The 15,342-nt window shown below is 39.4% G+C and overlaps 1 protein-coding gene across 1 annotated transcript in view; it reads left to right on the forward strand.

Moving 5' to 3' along the window:
• CCDC181 (coiled-coil domain containing 181) overlaps positions 1-11,499 on the forward strand; it is a gene marked incomplete at its 5' end in the record, with an annotated part of 32,588 nt that extends 21,089 nt beyond the window's left edge. The window contains 2 exon segments of the mRNA NM_001134215.1: positions 8,952-9,106; positions 11,172-11,499. Of these exon segments, the coding sequence (NP_001127687.1) occupies positions 8,952-9,106; positions 11,172-11,331 (315 nt within the window). The 3' untranslated portion in view covers positions 11,332-11,499.
• Positions 11,500-15,342: the final 3,843 nt, after the last annotated feature.

Below are 15,342 nucleotides of genomic sequence, written 5' to 3' on the forward strand. Positions count from 1 at the left end.
AACATACATGTGCATGTGCCTTTATAGCAGCATGACTTATCCTTTGGGTATATACCCAGTAATGGGATGGCTGGGTCAAATGGTATTTCTAGTTCTAGATCCTTGAGGAATCGCCACACTGTCTTCCACAGTGGTTGAACTAGTTTACAGTCCCACCAACAGTGTAAAAGAGTTCCTATTTCTCCACATCCTCTCCAGCAACCTGTTGTTTCCTGACTTTTTAATGATTGCCATTTTAACTGGTGTGAGATGGTATCTTGTTGTGGTTTTGATTTGCATTTCTCTGATGGCCAGTGATGATGAGCATTTTTTCATGTGCCTCTTGACTGCATAAATGTCTTCTTTTGAGAAGTGTCTGTTCATATCCTTCACTCACTTTTTGATGGGGTTGTTTTTTTCTTGTAAATTTGTTTAAGCTCTTTGTAGATTCTGGATATTAGCCCTTTGTCAGATGGGTAGATTGTAAAAATTTTCTCCCATTCTGTAGGTTGCCTGTTCACTCTGATGGTAGTTTATTTTGCTATGCAGAAGCTCTTTAGTTTAATTAGATCCCATTTGTCAATTTTGGCTTTTGTTGCCATTGCTTTTGGTGTTTTAGTCATGAAGTCCTTGCCCATGCCTATGGCCTGAATGGTATTTCCTAGTTTTTCTTCTAGGGTTTTTATGATATTAGGTCTAACATTTAAGTCTTTAATCCATCTTGAATTAATTTTCGTATAAGGTGTAAGGAAGGGATCCAGTTTCAGCTTTCTACATATGGCTAGCCAGTTTTCCCAGCACCATTTATTAAACAGGGAATCCTTCCGTCATTTCTTGTTTTTGTCAGGTTTGTCAAAGATCAGATGGTTGTAGATGTGTGGTATTATATCTGAGGGCTCTGTTCTGTTCTATTGGTCTATATCTCTCTTTTGGTACCAGTACCATGCTGTTTTGGTTGCTGTATCCTTGCAGTATAGTTTGCAGTCAGGTAGCGTGATGCCTCCAGCTTTGTTCTTTTTGCTTAGGATTGTCTTGGCAATGTGGGCTTTTTTTTTTTTTGGTTCCATATGAACTTTAAAGTAGTTTTTTCCAGTTCTGTGAAGAAAGTCATTGGTAGCTTGATGGGGATGGCATTGAATCTATAAATTACCTTGGGCAGTATGGCCATTTCACGATATTGATTCTTACTATCCATGAGCATGGAATGTTCTTCCATTTGTTTGTGTCCTCTTTCATTTCGTTGAGCAGTGGTTTGTAGTTCTTGAAGAGGTCCTTCACATCCCTTGTAAGTTGGACTCCTAGGTATTTTATTCTCTTTGAAGCAATAGTGAATGGGAGTTCACTCATGATTTGGCTCTCTGTTTGTGTGTTATTGGTGTATAAGAATGCTTGTGATTTTTGCACATTGATTTTGTATCCTGAGATTTTGCTGAAGTTGCTTATCAGCTTAAGGAGATTTTGGGCTGAGACAATGGGCTTTCTAAATATACAATCATGTCATCTGCAAACAGGGACAATTTGACTTCCTCTTTTCCTAATTGAATACCCTTTATTTCTTTCTCCTGCCTGATTGCCCTGGCCAGAGCTTCCAACACTATGTTGAATAGGAGTGGTGAGAGAGGTCATTCCTGTCTTGTGCCAGTTTTCAAAGGGAATGCTTCCAGTTTTGCCCATTCACTATGATATTGGCTGTGTATTTGTCATAAATAGCTCTCATTATCTTGAGATACGTCCCATCAATACTTAGTTCACTGAGAGTTTTTAGGATGAAGAGCTGTTGAATTTTTTCGAAGGCCTTTTCTGCATCTATTGAGATAATCATGTGGTTTTTGTCTTTGGTTCTGTTTAGATGATGGATTGCATTTATTGATTTGCATATGTTGAACCAGCCTTGCATCCCAGGGATGAAGCCCACTTGATCATGGTGGATAAGCTTTTGGATGTGCTGCTGGATTCAGTTTGCCAGTATTTTATTGAGGATTTTTGCATCGATGTTCATCAGGGATATTGGTCAAAAATTCTCTTTTTTTGTTGTGTCTCTGCCAGGCTTTGGTATCAGGATGATGCTGGCCTCATAAAATGAGTTAGGGAGCATTCCCCCTTTTTCTGATGATTGGAATAGTTTCAGAAGGAATGGTACGTGCTCCTCTTTGTACCTCTGGTAGAATTCAGCTGTGAATCTGTCTGTTCCTGGACTTTTTTTGGTTGGTAGGCTATTAATTATTGCCTCAGTTTCAGAGCCTGTTATTGGTCTATTCAGGGATTCAACTTCTTCCTGCTTTAATCTTGGGAGGGTGTATGTGTCCAGGAATTTATCCATTTCTTCTAGATTTTCTAGTTTATTTGCGTAGAGATGTTTATAGCATTCTCTGATGGTAGTTTGTATTTCTGTGGGATCAGTGGTGATATCCCCTTTATCATTTTTTATTGCGTCTATTTGATTCTTCTCTCTTTTCTTCTTTATTAGTCTTGGTAGCGGTCTATCGATTTTGTTGATCTTTTCAAAAAACCAGCTCGTGGATTCATTGATTTTTTTGAAGAGTTTCTTTTGTCTCTATCTCCTTCAGTTCTGCTCTGATCTTAGTTATTTCTTGCCTTCTGCTAGCTTTTGAATGTGTTTGCTTTTGCTTCTCCAGTTCTTTTAATTCTGATGTTAGGGTGTCAATTTTAGATCTTTCCTTCTTTCTCTTGTGGGCATTTAGTGCTATAAATTTCCTTCTACACACTGCTTTAAATGTGTCCCAGAGATTCTGGTATGTTGTGTCTTTGTTCTCATTGGTTTCAAAGAACATCTTTATTTCTGCCTTTATTTCGTTATGTACCCAGTAGTCATTCAGGAGCAGGTTGTTCAGTTTCCATGTAGTTGAGCAGTTTTGAGTGAGTTTCTTAAGCCTGAGTTCTAGTTTGATTGCACTGTGGTCTGAGAGACAGTTTGTTATAATTTCTGTGTTTTTACATTTGCTGAGGAGTGCTTTACTTTCACCTATGTGGTCAATTTTGGAATAAGTGCGATGTGGTGCTGAGAAGAATGTATATTCTGTTGATTTGGGGTGGAGAGTTCTGTAGATGTCTATTAGGTCCGCTTGGTGCAGAGCTGAGTTCAATTCCTGGATATCCTTGTTAACTTTCTGTCTTGTTGATCTGTCTAATGTTGACAGTGGGGTGTTAAAGTCTCCCATTATTATTGTGTGGGAGTCTGAGTCTCTTTATAGGTCTCTAAGGGCTTGCTTTATGAATCTTGGTGCTCCTGTACTGGGTGCATATATATTTAGGATAGTTCGCTCTTCTTATTGGATTGATCCCTTTACCATTATATAATGGCCTTTTTTGTCTATTTTGATCTTTGTTGGTTTAAAGTCTGTTTTTTCAGAGACTAGGATTGCAATCTCTGCTTTTTTTGTTTTCCATTTGCTTGGTAGATCTTCCTCCATCCCTTTATTTTCAGCCTATGTGTGTCTCTGCACGTGTGATGGGTCTCCTAAATACAGCACACTGATGGGTCTTGATTCTTTATCTGATTTGCCAGTCTGTGTCTTTTAATTGGAGCATTTAGCCCATTTACATTTCAGGTTAATATTGTTATGTGTGAATTTGATCCTGTCATTATGATGTTAGCTGGTTATTTTGCCTGTTAATTGATGCAGTTTCTTCCTAGCATCGATGGTCTTTACAATTTGGCATGTTTTTGCAGTGGCTGATACTGATTGTTCCTTTCCATGTTTAGTGCTTCCTTCAGGATCTCTTGTAAGGCAGGCCTGGTAGTGACAAAATCTCTCAGCATTTGTTTGTTTGTTTGTAAAGGATTTTATTTCTCCTTCACTTATGAAGCTCAGTTTGGCTGGATATGAAATTCTGGGTTGAAAATTCTTTTCTTTAAGAATGTTAAATATTGGCCCCCACTCTCTTCTGGCTTGTAGCATTTCTTCTGAGAGATCTGCTGTTAGTCTGATTGGCTTCCGTGTGTGGGTAACCCGACCCTTCTCTCTGGCTGCCCTTAACATTTTTTCCTTCATTTCAACTTTAGTGAATCTGACAATTATGTGTCTTGGAGTTGCTCTTCTCGAGGAGTATCTTTGTGGCGTTTGCTGTATTTCCTGAATTTGAATGTTGGCCTGCCTTGGTAGCTTGGGGAAGTTCTCCTGGATCATATCCAGAAGAGTGTTTTCTAACTTGGTTCCATTCTCCCCGTCACTTTCAGGTACACCAATCAGACGTAGATTTGGTCTTTTCACATAGTCCCATATTTCTTGGAGGCTTTATTCGTTTCTTTTTACTCTTTTTTCTCTAAACTTCTCTTCTCGCTTCATTTCATTCATTTGATGTTCAATCACAGATACCCTTTCTTCCACTTGATCAAATTGGCTACTGAAGCTTGTGCATGTGTCGCGTAGTTCTTGTGCCATGGTTTTCAGCTCCATCAGGTCATTTAAGGTCTTCTCTACACTGTTTATTCTAGTCAGCCATTCATCTAATCTTTTTTTTCAAGGTTTTTAGCTTCTTTGCGATGGGTTTGAACATCCTCCTTTAGCTCGGAGAAGTTTGTTATTACTGATTGTCTGAAGCCTTCTTCTCTCAACTCATCAAAGTCATTCTCCATCCAGCTTTGTTCCATTGCTGGGGAGGAGCTGCGTTCCTTTGGAGGAGAAGAGGCCCTCTGATTTTTAGAATTTTCAGCTTTTCTGCTCTGGTTTCTTCCCATCTTTGTGGTTTTATCTACCTTTGGTCTTTGATGATGGTGATGTATAGATGGGGTTTTGTTGTGGGTGTCCTTTCTGTTTGTTAGTTTTCCTTCTAACAGTTAGGACCCTCACCTGCGGGTCTACTGGAGTTTGCTGGAGGTCCACTCCAGACCCTGGTTTGCTTGGGTCTCACCAGTGGAGGCTGCAGAACAGCAAATATTGCAGAACAGCAAATGTTGCTGCCTGATCCTTCCTCTGGAAGCTTCGTCTCAGAGGGGCACCCGGCTGTATGAGGTGTCAGTCAGCCCCTACTGGGAGGTATCTCCCAGTTAGCCTACTCAGGCGTCAGGGACCCACTTGAGGAGGCAGTCTGTCCTTTCTCAGATCTCAAACTCCGTGCTGGGAAAACCACTACTCTCTTCAAAGTTGTCAGACAGGGATGTTTAAGTCTGCAGAAGTTTCTGCTGCCTTTTGTTCAGCTATGCCCTGCCCCCAGAGGTGGAGTCTACAGAGGCAGGCAGGCCTCCTTGAGCTGTGGTCGGCTCCACTCAGTTCGAGCTTCCCAGCTGCTTTGTTTACCTACTTAAGCCTCAGCAATGGCGGACATCCCTCACCTAGCCTCACTGTGGCCTTGCAGTTTGATTTCAGACTGCTGTGTTAGCAGTGAGCGAGGCTCTGTGGGCGTGGGACCCTCTGAGCCAGGTGCGGGATATAATCTTCTGGTGTGCCGTTTGCTAAGGCCGTTGGAAAAGTGCAGTATTAGGGTGGGAGTGTCCCAATTTTCCAGGTACCATCTGTCATAGCTTCCCTTGGCTAGTAAAGGGAATTCCCCGACCCCTTGCGCTTCCTGGGTGAGGCGATGCCCCGCCGTGCTCTGTGGGCTGCACCCACTGTCTGACAAGCCCCAGTGAGATGAACCTGGTACCTCAGTTGGAAATGCAGAAATCACCCGTCTTTTGCATCACTCACACTGGGAGCTGTAGACTGGAGCTGTTCCTATTTGGCCATCTTGGATCCTCCTATCAGTTTATTTTTTTGAAGTTTCCATTTCTTTACTGAGATTCTCTGTTTATTCATTATATTCAGCTTTTCATTTCTTACATATTAGACCTTTTTATATTCATCTTTTCATTTCTTAAATATTAGACCTGTTTGTATCTAAATGTCAATATCTATGTCATCTTAGGATCAATCTGTTGAAGGCCTCTTTCTCTGGATTATGGGTCACGTTTTCTTGTTTCTTTAGATATCCAGTGATTTTTTTTTAATTGGTTAATAGACTGTGGATCTTTACCCAATATAAAAGTTGTAAGGAAATATAGAATACACTGTTTTCCTTTAAAGGGTATTGAATTTTTTTCTTGGAGGCAGTTAGATTGGTAAGGAATCCTCTTGATCCTGTCAGACTTTGTTTTATGCTTTGTTAGGATGGGTTTATTTTGCTTTTGTCCTTAGTGCTAGAGCATGGTCCTTACTCCAGGACATGACCCTTACTTCCAAAGCATGGCCTTTTCAGGGTTGTAAGTGGTTGACCAAGGTAAGCAATGAAGTTTTCCCACTATAGTTGGATTGGAACTCCAATGTCTCCAAAACTATGCAACCTTTATTATCTTCTTCATTAACAGCAGCTACTCTCTGTTAGACTTTACAGAGCCTCACTCTACACATGTGCAGCCCAGGCCTTGCCAAGACCCAAGGGAAACCTGCACACAGACTCTTGGAGCATCCCTCCACATGACTGCTTCATTTCTAGTACCCTGCCCTGGAAATTCAGCTGTCTCAGCAGCCCCAGACTCCTATCTCTGTTTCATGAGCCCAGTGAGACTAGTGACTGCTTGATGCTATGGCTCCTCCTTCCTATACTGTTGTCTGGAACGTGTCACCAAGTACAGAGCCAGGGTGAATATGGGGGTTATATCATGTTTTTTCTTACTCTCAGTAATCAAGCTGCTGCATACATTTTGTCTAGCTTTATGGCTAATTAGAGCAGAAGGGTAAATCTGATACCAATGACTCCCTTATGGATGGATGCAAAAGTCTCCAATTCAGTCATTTATCCTTTTTTATAGTCAGATAATTTAATCCATTACTAATTGTTTGTATAATTCATATTTTATCTTTATAATTTTTTATTTTCCTCTAATTTTTTATTTTGGTTCCCTCCACTATTTGAGTTATTTGCTATGATCTTATGCAGTGACATCTTTGCATACCAGTGCAGTCTTATCATTTTGATGACAGTTCTGCTGTAATTTACCTGTTTTAAAAATATATTTTCTTCAATTTTTATTATACTAATAAACCTGGAATAATTTTAAAAATAATCATTTAAAGCATGACATAAAACTATCCATTCAATTTTTGAGCAAACTATGTTGGGTCTATCTTCAGTGCATATACAGAGTCCCACTACCCTAATCTAAACCATTATTTTCTTCTGTTGGCTGGACTGTTACAAAAGCCTAATAACCCAGCCCCCTTCTACCTTGCCTCTCCCTCATTCAGTCTGTTTTCCACATAGCAGCCAGAATGATATTTCTAAAATGGTGAATAAACTGTGTCACTTATGCTCAGAAACCCCCAATGGCTTCTCATCTCAAAATGAAATCCAAAGTTCCTACCATGGCCAGCAAGGTTATACATTACCTGATCCCTGCTGCTTCCCTGACTTCATCTTCCACTCTTCAGCTACTTTGCTACAGCTTCACTTTGACTTCTTTGTTATTTATTGATCATGCCAAACACAAGCCCTTCTTAGCTCCTTTGCTCTTACTGTTACCACTGGCTTTTCTCCAGATATCCCATAACTTCCTCCCTCACTTTCTATTTAAATACCATCCTTTCTCCTCACTGCTGCCTTTATTACCCTCCTTCCCATATTTTCTTTTGAATTAGACAGATCAGTCAATCAATCAGTCAGTCACTTATTTTTATCCTGTCTGTGCAGAACACTGCCCAACAGAACTTTCTGGGATGATGGAAATTTTCTGTATTTGCACTGTCCATTTGAGTAGCTGCTAGCCATGTGTGTTAAGCACTTGAAATGTAGCTAGTATGACTGAGAAACTGAATTTTAAATTTTATTTAAATAGCTACTTATGACTTGTGGCTACTGTATTGTACAGTACAGAATGTGTGAGAGAGGAAACCTTAATTTTATTACTGCAACCCAGTACTTTAGTGCCTGCTATGTAGTAAATACTATGAATATCTGTTGAAAGAACAAAAGAATGGGGATACCCATGTAGCGTGTTGCTCCCTGAATCCTTGACTCTTTAAAAATATTTTAACTTTAAAATTGTATTTAATTGACAAATAATTTCACATATTTATGGAGTACAGTGTGATGTTTTGATACATGTACACATTGTGTAATTAGCATATTACCTCAAACACTTGTCATTTCTTTATGATGAGAACATTCAAAAATCCTCTCCTCATTATTTTGAAATATGCATTATTGTTAACTGTAGTCACTCTACTGTGTAATAGAACACCAGAACTTATTCCTCCTATCTGTTACTTTGTATCTGAATTCTTTTGATCTATAACTCCCGATTGAACATTTTTATGTCATCTCTAGCAATTCCCAGACTTCCAGGTGTTTGGCAATGATTCTTTAGATCCAGGGGTCCTCTCCACAAAGTTCAGTTGTGCATCAAAGATCCTGAATAATCTTCTAAATTAGACTAGAGCATATTTGGCAATGTGGGTTACAAACAAGGGAAAAAATGCAAGATATAGGAAACAGATGAGGGAAATGCAAGATATAAGCTCGATCATAAAGCTTATATTTGGGGGAAGCATTAAATGAATGTATCTTTTCCTTTGCATTCTAGCCAGGAATCCACATGAGGTGACACTTTTCTCAAGGGTAAAGAGTACCAAATCTGAGCTCTTTCAACTTTTGAAAATTCCCTGAAGAGAATATCCATCATGAACTTTGAAGGACCACGAAATAAGCCACTCCTACTAGCTTTTTCTTACGTTAAAATTATCATGGCTGCTGTCTTTATAAGAAAATTCTTATGACTGAAAATCCTTATGGCTACCCTTTACAATAGGAACTACAGTTTTGAAAAATGGGCTTAGCAGTTAAGTAACTGCTGAAAGATATTCTTAAAACTTAAGCGTGATGTATTTGGTTTGGATACTAGGAATGCAGGTAATGAGGCTGGCATTATTATGAAAAATTGAAGAGTAGGAAATGTATTCTTGTAGGATCCTATAAGCAGGGCTTCAAAACGTAGTTCTTGTTTATCTAAACTAAGTAAAGCTTGTTTTTCTAATCAGCAGGAAAACAGAGATCCACAACAAGCTTTTCGATTATGGCTTAAAAAAAAGCACGAAGAGCAGATGAAAGAAAGACAGACAGAAGAACTAAGAAAGCAAGAGGAGTGTTTATTCTTCCTTAAAGGAACAGAAGGCCGGGAAAGGGCCTTTAAACAGTAAGTTAAAGGCAGGGCATTTCCCCCCTCCTCCTTCCTCATGTTCATTTTAAAAGTTATATGATCAATTAAGATTGAAAAAAAAAACCCTCAAAATGTTTTCTCTTACAGCACGTACCTATTCAATTTTAAATTCATGCTTTTAAAAACGTATAATTCTTTAACTCCATTATATATATTATATATGTGGAGTTATATATATATATGCATACCAATTTTTCTTCAAGATACTTTTCAATACTTAAATTATTTCTTATGGCACCAGTGTGATAGCCTTTGATACCTTATTATTTATTGTTTACTTATTTCTGTGAGAAATGAGTCAAAGATTGGTTACAGCTTCTCCTACATAGCCCTCAGAAAAACTGAATTTACCAATAAATGCAACCAATAAATGCACTATATTTACCAATAAATGGAACCAATAAAAGTTGCATTTACCAGTAAAAGAAAGGCAGGTGGACTAAGGAGGAAAATCTGTATAGACCAAAAGAGATTTGGGTACATATTTTGGTAATTTAAGGCAAACCTGATATTTTTTAGTTATTTGGGTAAGACACTGCATTGCCTAATTCTGACAATACAGATGTGGCTTCATATTTTTGCTAGCAAGTGTGGGGAGAGTTGGGGGACAAAATGTGAATATTTAGTCCAGTTGTTTGAAGTTCATTTCCTTCTTTCGTCTCTTTTGCTCTTTCCTTCTTTTCTTTTTCTCTTCCTTCCTTTTTCTTTTTCTTTTCCTGTCACCCAGGCTGGAGTGCAGTGGCATGATCTCAGCTCACTGCAATCTCACCCTCCCGGGTTCAAGTGATTTTCCCACCTCAGCCTCCCGAGTAGCTGGGACCACAGGTGTGCACCACCACACCTGGCTAATTTTTGTATTTTTTTGGTAGAGATGGGGTCTTACCATGTTGTTCAGGCTGGTCTCAAACTCCAGACTTCAAGTGATCCGCCCACCTTGGCCTCCCAAAGTGCTGAGATTAGAGGCGTGAGCCACCATGCCCAGCCTCCTTTTTCTTTTTCTAACATACCCTTTTATTATAACAGAAACAGTAAGTGTGCATTGTAGAAATGGAGCGGTTTCAAGTTACATTTTCATCACCCAGAAATTGTGACTATTAACACCAGTGTGCATACTAAGTATTTCTCTGTACATGTATTTACAATTTCAAAATACTGAGATCATACTGTATATGTTATTCTGCAATCTGCTTTTCATTAATGATATTACCAAATATCCAGCCCATATCCATTTATTCCCCAACTGACCCATAAATGACTTACAATTTATTTGCTTAAACTAGTAGCCAATTCAGGACCACACTATCATCAGATTATGATATTTAGTAAGTTTCTTTTTTTCTAATACAGTTATTTAATTGTTTAGATTTCTGAAAAAAGAACCCAGGTGTATGTATTTGCATGCACACACACACACACACACACATACCACATACACACTTACATACCAGGTATATATGTATATGCAGTTATTTTTGCTATTATTTAAACAAGGTTTAAGACTTGAATTTGTTAGAATGTGGACTTTTCCTTTCCTGCTTTTGATGTTTTCATGTTTGGCTTACTTTTCATTTTAAGAACTATTTTGTGGACTTAAAAGCTCTATAATTTACCTATAAGAAGAGTAAGGCAGCATTTCTGCATGATAGTATTCTTAACCTAGCTAAGTAATATTTTAGAATACAGCTAGTTACAAAGAGTAAGTTATTTGAAATCTACCAAATAGTAAGAAATCCTGTTTCTAAAAAAAGAATAGGATCTACAGCACACATAAAATATTGTTTATTATTAAAAAACCAATTAAGTTGGCAGTTTCATCATAAGACAGACAATTTCAAACATTTGACCCAAATCTAACGGTCCTTTCTTGTATGAGCCTTGGGTGTAATCTTTACATTTTTCAGTTAATACTTAAAAATTTGTGTTGTGACAGTATTTCATTGTAAAGAAATGTCCATTTATTTTGTCTATAGTAGTAACTTTATAGCATGAAGGGTGTATTCGGGTTGATACTCACCAAATCTGATTATGCCTCTTTCTACAGATGGTTAAGAAGGAAACGGATAGAAAAAATGGCAGAGCAACAAGCTGTCAGAGAGAGAACTAGACAGCTCCGACTAGAAGCTAAGCGTTCTAAACAGTTACAGCACCACCTATATATGTCAGAAGCCAAACCTTTTCGTTTTACTGATCATTATAACTGAAAGTTTCTATTAAATATTTCAGTGGGCAGCTGCTATCAAAATTTTGGATATAATTTCTTATGGTCTGTGTACTTTGGTTGTATTCTAAATTATGGAAATGGTATTTATCTTTTATTGACAGTGAATTTGTTTTTTTAATAGTAGAACAAAATAAATTTTTTTCTCACAGTGTTGTAATGTGTTGTGCCATCTCTTAGTCTGTGCAACAAATGGAACAACAAATGAATTCTATGTCCTTCTACTTCTAAATTATTTTATTAACGTTTCTAGCTGAAAACACAAGAAAGGTACAGATTTCTATTCATACTTCCTATTATTGTTAAAAAATTACAATGGAACATTTCATAAGGCTGAAGGAGTGACTCCTTAAACAAGCCTGGTTCAAGGCCTTAAAGTCCTATTTATGTCAACTTTGGATTTGAATAATCATGGCAAGCTAAGCAATAGGGTAGGCCTAATTCCACCCGTTAGTACCTTAAAAAATACACCCTATATGTGAGAGCTAAACATTGTGTACTCATGGACATAAAGATGTCCCCAGTAGACACTGGGGAATCTAGGGGGGGAGGGAAGGGAGCAAGGCTTGAAAAACTAACTATTGGGTACTATGTTCTCTACCTGGGTGATAGGACCAATCATACCCGGACCCTCAGCAACATGCAACGTACCCATGTAACTAACGCACATATGTATCCCTGAATCTGAAATAAAACTTGAAATGATAAAATAGCAATTATGTGTAATACTATTTTAGGTAGGTATGTTACAAAATTAGCCAACTTTTATTGAGAGCTTAAAACATTTTAAAATGTATTATAAATGCTTTATATAAATAATGTAATCATATGACAACCCTATTAGTGTTGTTCTACAGAGGAGGAAACTATATAGACATGAACATTTTGTTCACATAGACTGATCTGTATGGTTGCAAAATCCTTTCTCTCAGTTATATTATAAAGATTACATTCCTTGGTAGAATATGTGATATTTAAGAGTATACAAGAATCCAGTGTGTAGAGGAATAGTACTTCTGATACATGTAAGAGCATGTAAGGGGTGGAGGACAAAGGTAAGCATACAAGTGTGATGGAGAATGGACAGTCACTGTAAGCATTCTGGCAAAGTTTAAAAGACAAAGTTCTGGCTGGGTGCGGTGGCTCATGCCTGTAATCCTAGCACTTTGGGAGGTCGAGGCAGGAGGCTCACTTGAGGCCAGGAGTTTGAGACCGGCCTGGCCAACATGGCGAAACCCTGTCTCTACTAAAAATACAAAAATTAGTTGGGCATGGTGCCACGCATCTGTAGTCCCAGCTACTCAGGAGGCTGAGGCACGAGAATCACTTGAACCCCAGAAGTGGAGGTTGCAGTGAGCCAAGATTGCATCACTGCACTCCAGCCTGGGTGACAGAGTGAGACCCTATCTCAAAAAAAAGAGACAAAGTTTTTTTTTTTTTTCCTTAGACAGTCTCACAGTCACCCAGGCTGGAGTGCTGTGGCACATCTCGGCTCACTGCAACCTCCACCTCCCGGGTTCAAGCGGTTCTCCTGCCTCAGCTTGCTGAGTAGCTGGGATTACAGGCACCCGCCACCATGCCCAGCTAATTTTTTTTTATTTTTAGTAGAGACGGGGTTTCGCCATGTTGGTCAGGCTGGTCTCAAACTCCTGACCTCAGCTGATCCACCTGCCTCAGCCTCCCAAAGTGCTGGGATTACAGGCATAAGTTGCTGCACCCGGCCAGTTTGATTCATTTTTACTTAATTTTTATATATGGTGAGAGGTAGAGTAAGAAAAAACAAACTTTTTCCTTGTATACTCTCAATACTCAGTACATCGCTTCTGACACCAGATGTTTAGGTTGTTTTCCCCAAGACCAAGCAATTCCCCGTTCTCTGCAGACACCAAGTAGGTATTCTACAATTCAATTCTGACACTAACCAGAGTTAATGCAGACCCTACACCCAGGCTCAGTCCCATGAAACTGCCCCCCACTTCAGACATCAACTGCAAATAATAGGTCCCCCGGTTACAGTTCCCACAGTACTTTGCTAGAATGGCTCACAGAACTCAGAGAAACACTTATGTTTCTCTTTTTAAAAGGATACAACTCAGGAATAGCCAGATTGAAGAGATTCATGGGGCAAGGTATGGAGGAAGGGCCGTGGAGCTTCCATGCTCTCAGTACCTGCACATGTTCAGCAACCTAGAAAGCTGTCTAAACCTTTTGGGTTTTTATGGAGTGAGGGGCTTCATTATGAAGGCATGACTGATTAAATCATTGGCTACTGGTAATAAACTTAACCTTCAGGACTTCCCCCTCCCCTGGAGGTCTACTCTCTAATTACTTGGTTGGTTCCTCCTAGCAACTACACCCCATCCAGATCCCCCAGACATTAGTCATTATTTCATTAGCATACAAAGATACAGCTTGGGGACTTGGGATGTTGCAAGGGTTTTAGGAGCTATGTGCCAGGAAACTGGTACGAGACCAAAATATGTATTTCTTCTATCGCAATATCACATAGAGGTTCAACTTTTTTTTGCATGTGTACATTCAGTTATTGCAGTATCATTTGTTGAAAGTCAGTTGGCCATAGATGTAGGGTTTATTTCTGAAGCCTCAATTCTATTCTATTGATCTGTATGTTAGTATCATCTGTACTTGTGCCAACAGCCCACTGTTTAGATCACTGTAGCTTTATAGTAAGTTTTGAAATTGGGAAGTGTCAGTCCTCCAACTTTGGCCTTTCCCGCATTGTTTTGGCTATTCACGGCATTTACAATTCCATATGAGTTTGATGGTCAGCTTTTCCATTTTTACAAAAGGGCTGTTGGAATTTTGATAGGGCTCTCAGTGAATCTGTAGACTGCTTTGGGTAGTACTGCCATCTTAATAATATAGTCTTTCAATACATGAACACAGGATTGTGGCAGGCCGGGTCTCACTAATGCAGGCCTCCGTAACAACTGTTTCACTACTGACTGAAGGGTTAAGTTAAATATTAAAAGCCAGTCTCCTTATACAAAGGCTGGGATGTCACAAAAGCCCATCAAGAGTTTTGCCTAGGCCTTTCCTGGGCCTTAAAGCATGACAAAATAATAAAGGAATTCTTAACAGGGCCCATTTAGGATTGAACAAGTTTTATTGTGGGTCTGAAGAAACTCCCCAGGCCTCCACAAACAAGTTGATTGGGGGTCTGAAGGAACTCCCCAAACCTCCATGATTTAGCAGGAGACAAGGGTAACTGCCCCAGCACCTGGACCCATTTAGATTAAGTAAATTTACCCAGGCTCCAGAGGAAGGCCTTCAGGACTCAGACCTTATAGATTAAAAGAAGTTAATCACTTACATCCTTAGATGAATGCACACTTACACATGGACATATAGCTTAGAAAGTATATAAGCTCTGGAAAACTTTGTAATTTTGAATTAGTCTGGCGATAATTTCCAGGCCTTCTCCCTGTAACCGGTTGCAGAAATGAAAACTCCCTTCCTCCCCAGTTCATTTGCATCTCGTTATTGGGCCATGAGAAACAGCAGCCCGAACCTCAGTTTGGTCTGGGAACAAAATTTGGCGTGCCAGCCAGGAGAGACTGGAATGGTGCTGCATTCAGTGGCCAGTGGCTTGCAAGGAGACAGTCTTTAGGGGGATCCCAGCAGCTGCAGGTGAGATTTTCCCAGGGACCCCCTTGAAGGCTGTCCTGTGCTCAAAAGTGCACATCCCTTACACTACTGGGTTAGAATGGAGATCAGGAGCGGACGAACTCAAAGGGTGAGTTAACTGGATGGTATGCTGGGAGCCTATTGTTTTCCCATCTATGCTTGTTAAGCCATTTGTCCGGCACTGCCACGGGAAGCAATAAGGCTTGGTTATACACCCGCTTTGCATTTTGATTGAGATCAGGTTTTGAATCTATTTTGCCCGAGTGCACTTCCCCTTGTGTTGTCCAAAATTTGTCTCCACTTGTTTGTGTATCTGTCTTACTCCTTTTGATACCATGTAAACTTA

The sequence above is a fragment of the Pongo abelii genome, chromosome 1, assembly GCF_028885655.2.
Source record: "Pongo abelii isolate AG06213 chromosome 1, NHGRI_mPonAbe1-v2.0_pri, whole genome shotgun sequence".
NCBI classification, from domain to species: Eukaryota; Metazoa; Chordata; class Mammalia; order Primates; family Hominidae; genus Pongo; species Pongo abelii.